Source organism: Mustela nigripes, chromosome X (assembly GCF_022355385.1).
Source record: "Mustela nigripes isolate SB6536 chromosome X, MUSNIG.SB6536, whole genome shotgun sequence".
NCBI lineage: Eukaryota > Metazoa > Chordata > Mammalia > Carnivora > Mustelidae > Mustela > Mustela nigripes.
This window is the reverse complement of record NC_081575.1, coordinates 81,664,420-81,679,489: the sequence shown is the minus strand read 5'-3', so window position 1 is coordinate 81,679,489 and position 15,070 is coordinate 81,664,420. Positions and strand designations below refer to the sequence as shown.

Here is a 15,070-nt window from a genome sequence, read left to right as displayed (position 1 = left end):
GTCACTTCCCACCTCTCCCTTCCCCGGGGAGGAGCCAGGGAGAGGTGAAAGGGAATGAATGAATGAGGTAAGGAGTCACCCCAGTGCTCCGCCCACTGGCCTTGCAGCCTAGAGGGTCTCCGAGTTCTCCAGCTCTGGTGGGGAAAGGAAATGGCGAGAAAGCTGGGTCTGAAGAATAAGAGGCGGGTGGGTAGGGGGAAGTCTCCTAGGAGTATAGGAGTCCTAGCCGGACCCCTTGGGGTTTGAGGACAGGGCTCCACAGGGCCTGGGAAGGGGTGTGCGGCTAGTGGGCCAGAATTAGAACCGAACCCTAGAAAGACAGGGCATTTGGCAGCCAGTGGGCAGGGGCAGTGGGCAGGGCTACTCAGAGCGTGACTGGGAATGATTAGATCGGCAACACGGCTGGAGGGACCTGACATGAGGGGGTGACTTGAACGGCAAGTCCAGCAGGTCAGGGGCGGAACTTCCTCTCGCCGCCCCCCTGCCCCCCCCCCCCCCCCCCCGAGAAAAAAGACACACTGAGAAATCAGAGCCGGGAGGACTAGGTGGTTGAGGAGTTTATTTAGGGGAGGAGAATTAATCCTATGTGTTCTTCCTTGGGGAGGTCTTCAAACAATACCGAAGGGCTAGGAAAGGGGTGGGGGGCGTCTGGAGGAGAGAGGGAGGGACCACAGCCAGACAAAATGGCAACACACGATCACAGGCACTACCGACGTCACAGACACAGCGGAGGGTGCAGGATAGGGACTCCAGACTGGGCCGGGGTGTGAAGGGAGGGAAGAGGCACGGAAAGGGAGGAGAGGGGGTGGGCCGGCCCCACAGACCCGTTGGCTCTGTCCTCTGACTACCTAGCTGTCCTGTCACACGGGAGTGGGCAAGGGTGTGAGGGGTGCTTCTCTCTGGATCCCATCCCTTACCCTCCAAGCCTTATCTCTCCGCTCCTCCCAGGCCACCTCAATCCTCAGTTTTGGCCAGAGATATTCCCGCCCCCCACTCCACCGCCAAACCCGCCCACTTTAAAACATTTTTTGCACTGCTCCATTGGGGTGGGCTGCCCCTTCTGAAACAGCCACGAACACCCACTCTGTGCCCCGCCCTGTCCAGAACTCAGACCTCACGTCAAGCTTGGCCCATTCCTGAATCCCACTTCTTGCCTTGCACAAGATCTGCCCCCTTTAGAATCAAACTCGGTCTCCTGAATATTCCTAGCTATACCGCTTCAGTACACAATGGTCCCAATCCAAGACCCGCCCACTCTGGAGCCTAAACCCATTTCTGGTTCAGGCCCCACCTCTCTAAAACCCAGTCCTCAGGTCACACCCCTTCTTGTCCTATTTCAAATCCTGCCCACTTTTGGGGCCTGACCCTTGCCTCACTCAAAGCTCCACCCATTCTAGAACCGGGCTCTCAGCCTCATTCCAACAACCCCTACTCCAGAATGCTCTAGGGCACCCCTCTTCCTTAGACTCTAGATCCAGTATGTCTGGAATCCACACCCCTTGCTTACCGGTCCTCTTCACCCAAGAGCTCCCCTCAAGTCCTCCTCAGGTCAAGTCCCCCAATCTGCTTTTCTCCCCCCTCAGGGTTGAATTTCCCCTCATGGCCCCTGTTCAGACATTGCTGGAGTAGTCAAGGCCAGTTGGGAGGAGGGAAGGGAGAGAGGGGAGAGAGTCTGAAGTCACACCGACCCTCCCCACTTAGCTGAGACCTGTCTTTTCCCTGTTCCCCTTTTCAGAGTCCCCCAACCTCAGGGCACAGGGCCAGGGAACAGACAGGGGCCAAGGGATGCAAAGGAAGGGGTGGGGTTAGGAGAGGGACCCACTCAAGGTCAGGCCCCTAATGCATGAGGGGTATGGAGTGGGGGCAGGGCTCGGACAGATAAATAGATATTTATATATAATATATATATATATAAACAGCAAAGAGAGTTAGAGTCTCCTGGCTTGAGGGGCGGAGACCTGGGGCATAGGGGTGGAAAGGGCGGCAGGGCTTCTGAGCTCTTGCCCACCCATGGGGTCCTCCCGGGCTGCACTGACCTGTGGAGACAAAAGACAGAAAGGAGAGGGGGTCCAGACATAGGTTGTGTCCTTAGGGTGGGGGGCTGGGCTGCTATGCCTCCACCTTGGCTTTACCCTCTGCCTGCCGTGCCTTTGCTTCCTTCCTCCTTCACTCATAGTCCTTGGGTCAGCTTCATCCCAGATGCCCCTACTGGGAAGGTAGCACTTGTGCCCACTAGATTAAGTACCAAAGACATTGTGGTCCCCCTTCCACCAACCCCAAAATATCCATTAACATGTTACTGTTCTAGCCATTGGTGATAGACCGTATTGGGCAAAACAAAGCTGCCTATCTTTGTGGTGCTTGTGTTGTGATGGAGAAGACAGACTTCAAACAACAAAAATGTGTTAAGTGAGTTATCCAGTATGACATCAGGTGATAGTAAGTGCAATGTAAAAGCAAAAGGTAGACTAGGGTGAGGGGGATTAGGGAAGAAATGTTGCTGTGGTAAGTGGGGGTAGTCAGAGAAGAACTCATTTAAGAAATGATATTGGAATAAAGAGTTAAGGACATGAGGGAGTGAGCCATGCAGATAACTGGGATGAAGAAAAATCCAGGCAGGGGGAATAGCCAGTACAAGGGCCCTGGGGTAGAGCCACGTCTAGTGTGTTTGAGGAACAGCAAGAAGGTCAGCGTGGTTTGAATGCAGTAAGCAAGGGGCAGTGGTAGGAGGTGATGTCAGAGAGGCTGGTAATGGGGTCATATAGGGCCTTGTGGACTAGGCTGAGGACATCAACTTTGGCTCTGGATGAGGTGTAAGTCACTGGAAGAATTTGAGCAAAGAAGCATGAAATGAGAATACATGTCTCATGTTGTTTCTATTATTTCCTCAATAAATGTTTCTTAACATTAGTAGGGCTCTGAGTGATGTGTGTACATCATGAATAAGTCATGGTCACGTCCTATAGTTTAGTGGAAGAGACAGTCAATAAATACATAAATTAATAATTACAGACTGTGATAAGAAAAGCACAGGGTACTATAAGAGAGATAAGAAAGGGGACTTTGAGAAGCTGGCCAGGTAAGGTTATCAAAAGTAAGTGTGGGTGCAAAACTCCAGGGGGAAAACAAGTAACAAAGCCCTGAATTTGGCTTGTGCCTGGAACATGGTTGGGGTGGGGAGTGGGAGAAGGGAAGGGTGAGGCTTGGTGTCATGCCTGGTGTGGGCTTTAGCTTTTAAGGAGAGTGAGATGGGAGCCCAGGCAGAGCTCTGAGCACAGGAGGGCAGTGTCAGGATTTAGGATTTAACAGGATCCCTCCAATGCTGTGAGTAGAACAGAATGGGGATGTGGGGGGCGCCTGGGTGGCTTAGTTGGTTGGGCAGGTGTCTTCAGCTCAGGTCATGATCCCGGAGTCCTGGGATCGAGTCCCACATTGGGCTCCCTGCTCGGCGGAGAGTCTGCTTCTCCCTCTGACCTCTCCCCTCTCATGCTCTCTTTCATTCTCTCTCTTTCTTAAATAAATAAATAAATAATAATAAAAAACAAAAGAATGGGGATGTGGGTAGAAAGCTGTGATGTCCAGGGGAGAGGACAGTGAGACGTGGAAGATTATGGATATATTTTAATGGTAGAGTCGACAGGAATTTTTGATGAATTAGATATGAGGTACCTAATAAACTCCTCCCTGCCCTTTCCACCCTGGCCAAGTGCCAGAAGCTACCTCCATCCACGTGTCGTCATCTCCTCCTCTTCCCATTTCCCTCTCTCACAGGTGAGGAAATCAGACTTCTCAGACCCAGCAAAAAGGCCCAGAAGCCTCCCATTGCCTCCGCCTGCCCCCTTCCTTCCGTGAAATTCCACACTACCTCCCTCACCACAGGGGTTGGTGAGAGATGTTAAATCTATCACCACCTCCGGGACTGGTGTCCTCGACTGACCTTCATGACCCAAGGCCCTTTACCCTCACCATCTATTGGCCTTATTAGAACAAACTGGCTTATCAATCACTTCTAAGGCTCACGTCGTCTTTCCTCGGCGGATTCCTGCACTACACAAGTCCTCCTGCCATTCCCTTCTTTCATTGGTTGCTCTGTCCGCTTTTCTCTCCCCTCCCTTCCGTCAGAGAGGCCCTTCTACTTCTCTCCCATTGGCTTTTCCTTCCGCCCGTCTTCAAGCACTTTTCTCTTGCTCTCCATCTATTGGCTAGTTTTTCGTTCTTCCTATTAGCTCCGCCTCTCTATTGGCGCCTCCAAGCCCCCACCCTGTGCCTACGAACCAATTACTCTTGACTCTTATTGGCTTACTGACCCGCCCGTCCCCCTTCCCGTACCATTCTTGGCCGCGCCGCCCGCCCGTCACTCACCAGACTACATCTGATTGGAGAAGGAGGTGGGCGCGCCCTGAGGGCCATAGCCTTGCTGCCCGTAGTCTCCCTGAGGCCCGTAGCCGCCGCCGCCGCCGCCGGCCGGCTGCCCGTAGTCGGGCTGGTAGCCGCCCTGGGGCCCGTAGGAGTCCTGGGGCCCGTACCCGCCTGGGCCCTGCCCGTAGCCTGCCTCGCCATAGGCGTCCCCGGGCGCTGGTTGCTTCTCGGGGGCGCCGGGAGGTGCACGCATGAATGGGGCAGCCCAGCCTGTCTCCTTGAACACGAACCACAGGTTGCCGACCCAGAGCACCAAGTTCAGGAAGCCAAACACCTGCGGGAAGACAAAGCCAGGCCGTCGTCCTGTGCCTGTTGATTTGGCCCCGGGAGACGTCGAGGCCGCGCGCGCGGAACATAGAGACCTGGCCTCCCAAAGGGGGGTGCTTTCTAAAACCCGGACCCTCCAGAGTGCTGGCGCATGAACACCAATGTGCAGAAAAGTCACCTGGGGCAGGGGCATGGGGCGTGTTAGAATTCACACTTTCAGGGATGTTGACATCTATCACTATTACATACATACATTTATACATGTATAAAATATAATATAAATTTGTAATAAAGTAAAATGTTAAGCATAAATTTTTATTATGTATGTAGATATACTAACAGATGCATATACACATACATATATATGCATATACAAAGTATATAAATATATGCTTTTATATTAAAACAAATACATGGAGCTTAAATATATACAATATAATTCAATTTTGGGACAGGCAGTAATAGCTCCTCTTTACAGTTGAGGAAGCTGAGGCCTGGAGAGGCTAAGATGCTCCAAGTCTCACACCCAGCAAGTGATAGAAAAAAAGTTGGGGGGCCCCCGGGTGGCTCAGTGGGTTAAAGCCTCTGCTTTCGGCTCAGATCAGGATCCCAGGGTCCTGGGATCGAGTCCCATATCGGGCTCTCGGCTCAGGGCGGAGCCTGCTTTCCCTGCCTCTCTGCCTACTTGTGATCTCTGTCAAGTAAATAAATAAAATCTTTTTTAAAAAAAGTTGGTATCTTAGCATCTGTAGCACGTGTGTACAACTTACCACATGCCAAGTCCTTTTCTAAGCACTTTGTATATTGCTAGTTCACTGAATACTCAACTTGGAGCAGGACCTCTTAGTAGAGGCTGAGAGGCTGAGTAACTAGTTAGCAGGTGGCAGAGCTGGGATTGAAGCTCAGACTGCCTAACTCTGGCCAGTAGGGGGAGTCCAAGTGAGAAACATTTCAAGTTATTCTTTCATTTTGCATACTGTAGGCAAAATGGTCCCAAGATGGTACCGAGTGGTCAGAGGTTCCCCACGACTAGGCTGGGCCTGGGATTCGGATCTCCCAAACGTAATCGGACAGAGAGTCTCATATTCCCTTCCTGAGGACTATTTGTGGTATTGCAGTGGTTATAACTGCTCTCTCATCCTTCAAGCCACTGTTGTTGGCATGCCTCCTCTGGGGATCCCTCTTGGATCTCCTTTGAATTCTCCCCTCATTCTCTCCACCGCTCCCCAAACCAGACTGTGAGTTTCCCAGCCTCCCTCCGCAACTGGCCCAGCAGCCCAGCCACCTTCCCAGGGCTTACCACTGAAGTGTTGAGGCCAGAGGTCACAGGGTCCCTAAGCTCCTTGCATGTGTTCCCCGTCTGGTGGCAGACAGACATCCCTTTGATAATGTTCTCTGGGTCAGTGGCCATTTTCACATCTGACAGTCCCTTGGCCCATGCTGATGAGCTAACCAGCCACATGAAGGCGAACACAGCTGTGGCCAGGAAGTCCTAGGGCAGGCAAGGAGAGGCAGATGGCACTGTGACTAGGCTGCTTCATGACATGCTGTGGGGCCTCCTCAGATCACAGGCTTTCTTGGGAGGGGGAGGCCCCACAGTAAAACCCTGTCTCTCTCCTGCCTTTTCAGCTCTGAAGCCCCCAGTACTCACGTAAAGGTGAGCATTCCTAGCTTGGGCGTTTATGTGTGTGCGTGCGCGCACGTGTGTGTCTGTGACACAGAGGATGTGGGAGTGTAATTGTGATGTGTGGGTATGTGTGGGGGGATTTTGTGGGATGGTTTCCGAATCTGTGGAAAGTAGCGTGTCTTTCTACTTTCATCTGAATGTGGGAATTTATGTCATTTTGTGTCGGGATGAGGGTGTATGAGTACAGCTGTGTAGGAATCAATGTGTCTGGGTGGCATGATGACAAGCATGACTATCACAGTGAACCTCTGTGCACCTGTCTTTGATCTAGACTGTGTGGTTGTGTGCAAGGTGGCAGGTTTCCAGGGGGTAGGTCTGTCTGGGATTCTGTGTGGGCTCTGAGTGGGTCCCTGTCTTTCTATGATTCGGTTTCTTTGATGCTCCCAGCAGCGGCAGCAGTAACATCTGTAGCTGTTATGGGGACTGCTGGCATGTGGGACTGTCTATGGTTTGGTAGGTGCCTATGAACATGACCGTGTCCCTGAGGCTCTATGTCCCCCGGGCCCTGTACTTGAGCGGCTGTGGGGGGCTTACCATCATGGGTCCTTTGTTGTTCTCTCGGTACTTATTCTGCAGGAAGATGTAGGTGGCCAGAGCCCCCATGGAGTACAGAAAGGCAAACACAGCCACGGTGACAAAGAATTCAGCCGACGAGGAGTAGTCCCCCACCAGGAAGATTTTCTCCTTGTCCCCTCGGCAGGTGGGTGCGTCAAAGTACACTTGGTGCAGCCTGTGGAGAGACATGGCAGGTGTGGTCCAGACCCTAGGAACATGCCCCCCCAAATCATGGGTTCCCCAGATTCTGACAAGGTTCCTGGAAGAAAGAGGAGGAAATAACCCTTCACAGAGCACCTACTGTTATACCAGTCACATTTTATGGATTGGTCACAGCATCCTGGGGAAATAGGTCTTAATCAATCCTTCCTTCCTCTAACCCAGGAACTTTTTTTTTTTTAAAGATTTTATTTATTTATTTGACAGAGAGAAATCACAAGCAGATGGAGAGGCAGGCAGAGAGAGAGAGAGGGAAGCAGGCTCCCTGTTGAGCAGAGAGCCCGACGCGGGACTCGATCCCAGGACCCCGAGATCATGATCTGAGCCGAAGGCAGCGGCTTAACCCACTGAGCCACCCAGGCGCCCTAACCCAGGAACTTTGACCTCTTGGTTATTTGTAGAACATCTGAGGCACCCTCCCACCCTAGGATCTTTGCACTGGAATGCCCTTCTCCTAGATATTACTCCCTTCATGTCCTTCAAGTTTTGCTCAATTGTCACTTCAGGGAGGCCTTCCCAGATCTCCGTATTAAAATCAAATGGAACCATTCCCTCCCAGTGCTCCTTAGCCCCCTTTCTAGCTCCATTTTTCTCTATGGCAGTGATACCCCATGCATCTGACATATCATGTGTTTTATGTTTTTCCTGGATTTTCCCCATACTTCAAAGAGGGCTGGGTTTTTTCCTTTGTTGTGTTCACTGCTGTATTCCTAAGACCTGGAACAGTGCTGCCACACAGTAGGTGCTCAGTGCATGTTCATCCAGTGAAATGTACAGAGGCTCAGAGAAGTGCATTAACTTGCCTAAAGTCACACAGCTGGGGAGAGAACGGCACAGGTGGGCTCTGAACACTGTGTTTCCCCCTACATCATGTTGACTTTTCTCACTACCTCACTTCAGGTCCCAAAGAGAAAAGAAATGTATGCTTAGCAGAGGAGAGCACAGAGACTACAAAACAGAAGACAGACAGACAGGAGGGTAGAAGGGATCCTGGAGCACACAGAACACATGTACGAATGTGAGATGGAGAGGTGCAGATTGGGAAGGTGTCCTGGGACTAAGGCCTTTCCTGCGGTGTAACTGAGGTCATAGGGAGAAAATGCATGTAGGGAGAAGGTCTTAGGTGGAGTCCCAGAGATCTGGCCTCAGACTTGGGGGGCAGGATCCTGAGACAGAGCAAATGTTGCTAGTCCCCTTGTGTGGCAAAGGTCCTGAGGGAGGGAGCTTACACTTATTGATTGATCACCTACAAGGCACTTTAGATAACTGCCTCACTTAATGACCCTCTCCCTAAATCCTCTAAATCAGGGATTAGTACACCCATTCGACAGATGAACAGAGGTTCATCTTAACACAAGGTTGTGTTAAGTTGCCCAAGGTTGTAGAGCTGCTAAAGGACAGAGCTAAGACTTGAATCTGGGTAAGTTTCTGGATTTCTAGTGGGCCAGGTTGGGAGAGATGGTGTCTTGTGGGAAATGGGGGGCCCTTGGGAGGTTATCAGGGCAGTGGGGGATTCAGTCAGGGGGACCATGGCAAAGACTTTTTTTTCCCCTCGAAACTTGTGGGTAAAAGGCAGGTCTTCAGGACTGGAGGTCCTAGGTGAGGGAGCTACTAGAGAGTGGAGGTTTCTGTGGCCTTCTGGATTCCCAAAGGAATCCCAGCAGTATCCCAGGCTGCTGGTTCCTCCCCCTCCCCCAAACTCTCTTTCCTGTCTTCTGTGAACCAGTGGATCCCTGCTTCCCACTGCCCCTCAGGCCATGCCTCCCCTGGTGCTTCTTTTTCTTTCAACCATTGCTCAGGGTCTGTCCTGGATTTTCCTCTTTACACTCTTCCCTCTAACCCTGGGTGATCCCCTGAGCCTGCATTTATCCTTAGTGCTCAAAAATGCCCAATTTCCAACTCAAGCCCTGACCTCTTTCCTGAGTCCCTTAAACGTTTTTATTTTCTTTATTTTAACAAGCCCTTGTGGCACACTTATTGTGTGCCCAGCACTGTGCTAAGCACTTTGCAAGTATTAACTCAGTCACTATTCATCATAATCTTGGAAGGGATATTATGGCATTATCACTGCCATAGAGAAAAATGGAGCTAGAAAGGGAGCTAAGGAGCACTGGGAGGGAATGGTTCCATTTGATTTTAATACGGAGATCTGGGAAGGCCTCCCTGAAGTGACAATTGAGCAAAACTTGAAGGACATGAAGGGAGTAATATCTAGGAGAAGGGCATTCCAGTGCAGACGAGTAAATGGAGACCTGGAGCACTTATGTGATTTGTCCAAGTAGTGGAGGAGCCTCAGAAGCCTCTACTGAAATTTTGTCTGTGGGTCTCTGTCTCCCCACTCCCCAGGAGGTAAGCATCATTGCGAGGGCAATGACCTTGCCTGCTTGTGCTCGTCCTCATGTTCCTAGCACCTGGCACACAGTATGAGCTCAGTGAATATCAGAATTGCTTAACTGGGTTTAATCATTCCCTATAGCTAATCAGACCCCCTCATTATTCTCTGTGATAAAACGCTGCAAAAGGATCCCCTCTTTGAATTTCTCCCAGTCTGTAATCATCCTTTTTATCAATTTATTTGTTAACAAATATTGGCTCCCCGAGGGAGCTTGGTCTGTTTTTTTTTTTTCTTTCCCTGTTATGTCCCCAGCATGTTGAGCAGAAACTGGCATACAGTAGGTTCTCCAAAAAATTGTGTATGGAATGAATGAATGAATGGGAATTAAATTATATTGGCTGACATTAATTGAGCAACTAGTGCTTTAAGGCTATTTATCCGTATACACTTCTAGTTTTGAATCTTGTTTATTGCCGTTCTTCTGCTCCTCCCCATTCACTAGAACACAGCCAGAGGGCACCAGCCAATGCCTGTCTTGCTCACCAGATGTCCTAGATGTCCAGAGCAGGGCCAGGCGTAAGGTATGGGCTCGGTGCATGTGCGGTGACCTGACCCACCATGGTCTCCTGAGGTGGGGGCTGAACAGAAGCCACTGCGGAGGCAGTATTGGCCAGTCCTACCCCACCCCCACCATCTCCCCTGGGATCCCTGGGGTGGGCTAGGGTTGGGGGGCGCACCTGAAGGGGTACTCGAATTCAACCTCGATGCTGAGGTCACTCTCTGACTTGTTGGCACACTCCACGCTCAGCCGGAGCTCCCCGGTGTAACTGCCGCATGTGGCAAAGGCGAAGATAGCAAAGACCTTGGGCAGCAGGGATGGGGATGGTCATGGTGAGCCTGTGTACACGTGGGATGGGATGCCCTCCTCTGGACAGATCAGGGCCCAGCACAAGCAGCAGCAGATGGACCAGTCCCCACCCCCACCCCCTAATCAGGGCTCATCGGCTCCAAGGACAAGCTGATTACAGGGGTGTGGCTGTCTCTTCCAGTCTTTCTCTCAATGTCTCTCTTAGTCTCTATCTCTCGATGCTATGATCCCCCTCCTTCTCTCTTCTGTCTCAGTCTCTTTATTCCTCTATGTATTTCTGCCTGTCTCTGTTGTTCTCTGTGTCTCTGTTTCTCTTGGTATCTGTTTCTCTATCTTTCTCAGATGTTTCTCTGTCTCTGTATCTCTGTTTCTCTCTCTGCCTCTACCTGTCTTGTATCCATGTAGGTCTCTTTCTGTCTCTTTTTCTCTGGCTCCATCCATGTAAATGTATGTCTCTCCCTGTGTGTATTTCCATCCTTGGTCTGCTTGTCTCCATCTCCCTGCTCTGTCTCTGACTCAGTCTCTGTATCATGATCTCTCTGTCTCTCTTGTGCATCTCTTTCCTTGCTCCCCTGAGTATCTCTCTTTTTCTGTTTCTGTCTCTCCCCCATCCCATTTTTTCTGCTACTCTTCCTGTATCTATTCCTCTTCTCATCTCTGTTCTCTGTGCATCTCTGTCTCCCTTTTTCTTTGTCTCTTTCTCCTTGTCTCCACTCTCTCTCTCTCTCTCTCATCTCTCTCTGTTTTCTTCTTGGTATTTCCATTTCTGTTTCCATCCTTCCCTGTCTCTCATTCTGTCTCTGAATTTCTCTGGCTTTCCATCTTTTCTGCAGCAACCAGTTTCACACTCCACCTCCCCTGCCCCTCTCTCATCTCATCACATTCTTCCACTTCACAATGGGGGTACCCTTGCTCTTACATGACGTCACATCACAGCCCCTCTATTCACTGACCCCAGCCCCCAGGACCTCACCAATTCTTCCATCCCCTTCCACCCGCACCCATCCATCCATTCCTTGCTCCCCACCCCTACTCTTCCAGAGCCCACCACCTCCTTCTCTCTCCCAATGGCCCAGACCACACTCACCCATTGCAGCACCTTCACGAAGCCAAGGGGCTCCTTGACCACCCGGAACTGACCCCCGGCCACCAGCTGAGGAGAGAAACGGTGGGGAGGGGGTAGGATTGTTGGGAATGGAAAGGGAGGTGAGAGGCAAGTCCACCAGGCAATGACCCCTGGGACTAGGGCATGTGACCTCCAGGAGTGAGTGATATTGGGAGAGAAGGGGTGAGAAGGAGAAAGTGACACTTCAGGGAAAGTGTGAGCACAGGGTCTCCGAGAGAAGATCCTTGGGGTTCAGGACTGGAGGGGAGGTCTGGGGAGATGGTGAGGTTGATGGCAGAGGGTTGTTGGGGTGAGGAAGATGGGGATGGGGTTGGGAACTAATTAAGGAAGGGGAGAAGGTCTGAAACAGTAAAGGTGAGTCAGATGGTGAAGGGGATCAGGTGGAGAGAGTGAGGAAGGAGTTGGGGTTCATTAGGGTGGGGGAGGGGGTCTTGGGTGGTGAAGGTGAGTCATACCAGGGAAGGAGTCAGGTTGGCTAGGGTGGGGGAGGGGTCTGCAGCGGTAAAGGTGAGTCAGATGGTGGTGGTGGGGGGTCTGAAATGATGAGGGTGGGAGGGGTTGGTACTGGTTAGAGATGGGTGAGGTTCTGAGGTGGTGAAGAAGTGTGAGATGGCAGGGAGGGTCTGGGCTGAGTAAGGTGGGGGAGGGCTGGGACATGGCTTCACTGGATATGTACTGGGGGAGGGGAGACTAGGGGTTTTGGAGAGGCAACGTCGCATCGTCCCCCTTGATCTGCTCTGCGGGAAAGGGTGGTCATCTACTGGGGTACCTTCCCTGGGAGGGGCAGGTGTCAGCCCTCCCCCCCATCCCCCGCCCCCACGCCTTCTGTCGCTCTATTTCCTAGCTCATCTATGAGCAACCCCCATCTTCCTTCCACTGTTCCTCCTCTCCCCGTCCCCGTTACCCCTACTCTAGCCCCAAGACCCCTCTTCCTCTCCTCACGGTTGCCGGTAAGGAACCGGGCTTCTGGCGGACCCCGCTGCTGCAGTGAGGACGGCCCTCGCTGCGGCAAAGGGCGCGCTCCTTCTTTTCTCCACCTCCCTCTTCCTCCCTCGCCTGCCGTAGACCCCAGCCCCTGTGCTGGGGACCGACTGTCCGCTGCCAGGACCCTGGCCACCACCACTCGGAGTCGCCTGATTCGCGGCGATCCGGGCGGGGAGGCCGGGCAGCGGCGGGCTCTGTCCTCGGTGCTGGAACACGTACCTGATTCACCACGTCCATGTCTGCCAGCAGCAGCATCAGCAATGCGGGGGGCGGGAGGCGCCTGCTAACAAGGGCGGGCGCGGGGCGCGGCGGGGGCGGCGCGCAATCGTCGGAACAGCCCAGGCGGCCACGGCTCCGCCCCTCGCGCCCCCGCCCCACTCTCGGCGCGCGCCTGCACACAGCGGGCCGAACCTAAATCTCGCCAGCCGCCATTCCAGCCCTAGAGCTGGAGTCGCGAGAGCGCTCTGGGAGGATCGGTGTCTCGAAAAACACAGCTAGAGGTCTGGGGAGTGGAGGACCATTCGGTCCTACAGTAAAACGTTTTTGTCAGGCCCTTTACGGAGTTTGTTGAGTGTCTTCTTACAATAGCCCTATGTGGTAGGGACCATTAGCCCTGTTTTTTACAGATGAGGAAGATGAGTCCCCGGAGAGGTGTAGCTGCTTGCACAAGGTCGCCCCACTAGTAATTGGCAGTGCCCAAAGTCTCAGCGATTTCAACGTAGTTCAAGGTCTTAAAAACCCTCTCTCCTCCTCCAACCATCTCCCCTATTTCTCTATCCTTTTCGTCAAAATTTTGTTTGCTCCAACTCTACCCTTTACATCCTGTTTATTCCTCAGCTCTCTTTTAATCATACTATCCCTCCTTCATGCTACTAAAACCAGGCCCACAAGGTCAGTGGCGATTGCCATGTTGCAAAATCCAGTGGATAAATACAATGAGAGTTTAAGATGTTCAACCTCGTTTATGCTAAAAGAAATGCCTATAAAAGCTACTAAGATCCTGTTTTTCATCTTTGAGGGTGGTGAATATAAAAAAGTTTGCTTAAGCTCAATATTGGCAGGTTGGCCAGAAACAGGCATTCCCATAAATTACCAGTGGAAGTTAGATTGGAATAGCCTATGTAGAGGGCAATTTGGCAGAATTCGGCAAACTAACAAATCCATATACTGATCAGCTCAGCATTTATACTTCTAGGAACTTATCTGACAGATTCATACATGTGCTAAAAGTTGTATGTATAAGATGATTCACTGCAGTGCTGTTTATAATATGACTTCCTAAGCATTCCTTAATAGTGACCCATTTAAGCAAAATCTTATACATCCACAAAATGGAGTACTATGCAACTGTCATTAGTACTAATATGGAGCCTTGTAGGGGCACCTGGGTGGCTCAGTCAATTAAGCAGCTGCCTTTGGCTCAGGTCATGATCCCAGGGTCCTGGGGTCGAGCCCTGCATCAGGCTGCCTCCCGGTCAGGGAGTCTGCTTCTTACTTAACTATCTTGGTGATCATTCCAAGGCTCCATATCAGTATTTTTAAAAAAGATTTTATTTATTTATTTGACACACACACACATAGAGAGACAGAGGGAACGCAAGCGGAGGGAGCAGCAGGTAGAGGGAGAAGCAGGCTCCCCACAGAGCAAGGAGCCCAACATGGGACTCAATCCCGGGACTCTGGGATCATGACCCAAGCCAAAGGCAGATGCCCAACCGACTGAGCCACCCAGGTGTCTCCCTTTAGAATTTTTAAAAAGTATATGTGTTTATTTAATCTCTACCCTCCACTGGGGCTCAAACTCACAACCCCGAGTTCAAGAGTCACATGCTCATCTGACTGAGCCAGCCAGGTGCCCCATGTACCTTTTGAATTTTGAACCATCTGGATGTATACCTACTTTTTAAAAACATCCCCATGTACACACACTTGAATTCACACAAATATGTAATGGATACCTTGCTGTTGGTGCCTTTTTGGCAAAAGAGCTTGGGTTTCAGCAATTACTTGCATTTGAATCCCACTTTAATATTTATTCCTGTGTGACTTCGGATATGTAAAATAGTTTTAACATGGTACCTACAGGGTTGCTGCACTGATTAAACAAGATAATCACTGTTATGCGCTCAGCCCGGGGCCAAATAAATGGTTCATTCTACTTCCTACACAGCTCTGGAATCCACTAATTTCTCACCATCTCCTCTGCCACCTCCCCTGGCTACGGCAACCATGGTTCCTGCCAATTTTAGCATCTCCAGTCTCTTCCCCCTCCCTTCTGTTTTCAGCACAGCCGTCAGAGCATCCATTTAAAATGCCGTTAACTATGTCACCACCCTGCTCAAATCTCTCCCATGGCTCCCCACTGCTTTTAGGAAAACTCTTGCTCTGAGAACTGGGATGAAACCCTGGGTCGGAACCTCCCTGGCAGTGGCCCCATCCAGGACCTTTCCCAGCACTGCCTCTGATTCCTTCGGAGTGGGGCTGAATGCCACCTTGGACAAGTCCCGTGGCTTATCTAAGCCAGCTCAGTTTGGCCTGAGGGAAATCCAGAACAGTGCCTGGCACAAAGTAAATGCCTGATAAAACTTCGCTTGGTTAATGAGACCCCCA

At 51.3% G+C, this 15,070-nt stretch overlaps 1 protein-coding gene across 1 annotated transcript; it reads right to left on the bottom strand.

Moving 5' to 3' along the window:
- Nucleotides 1-531: 531 nt before the first annotated feature.
- SYP (synaptophysin) lies at nucleotides 532-12,782 on the bottom strand. Its single transcript, XM_059385161.1, has 7 exons — nucleotides 12,680-12,782; nucleotides 11,438-11,503; nucleotides 10,220-10,344; nucleotides 6,908-7,103; nucleotides 5,987-6,178; nucleotides 4,363-4,693; nucleotides 532-2,036 (listed from the first exon to the last, which is right to left on the bottom strand). The coding sequence occupies exons 1-6, from the start codon at nucleotides 12,713-12,715 to the stop codon at nucleotides 4,367-4,369; spliced, it is 942 nt and encodes a 313-aa protein (XP_059241144.1). The 5' UTR covers nucleotides 12,716-12,782; the 3' UTR covers nucleotides 532-2,036; nucleotides 4,363-4,366.
- Nucleotides 12,783-15,070: the final 2,288 nt, after the last annotated feature.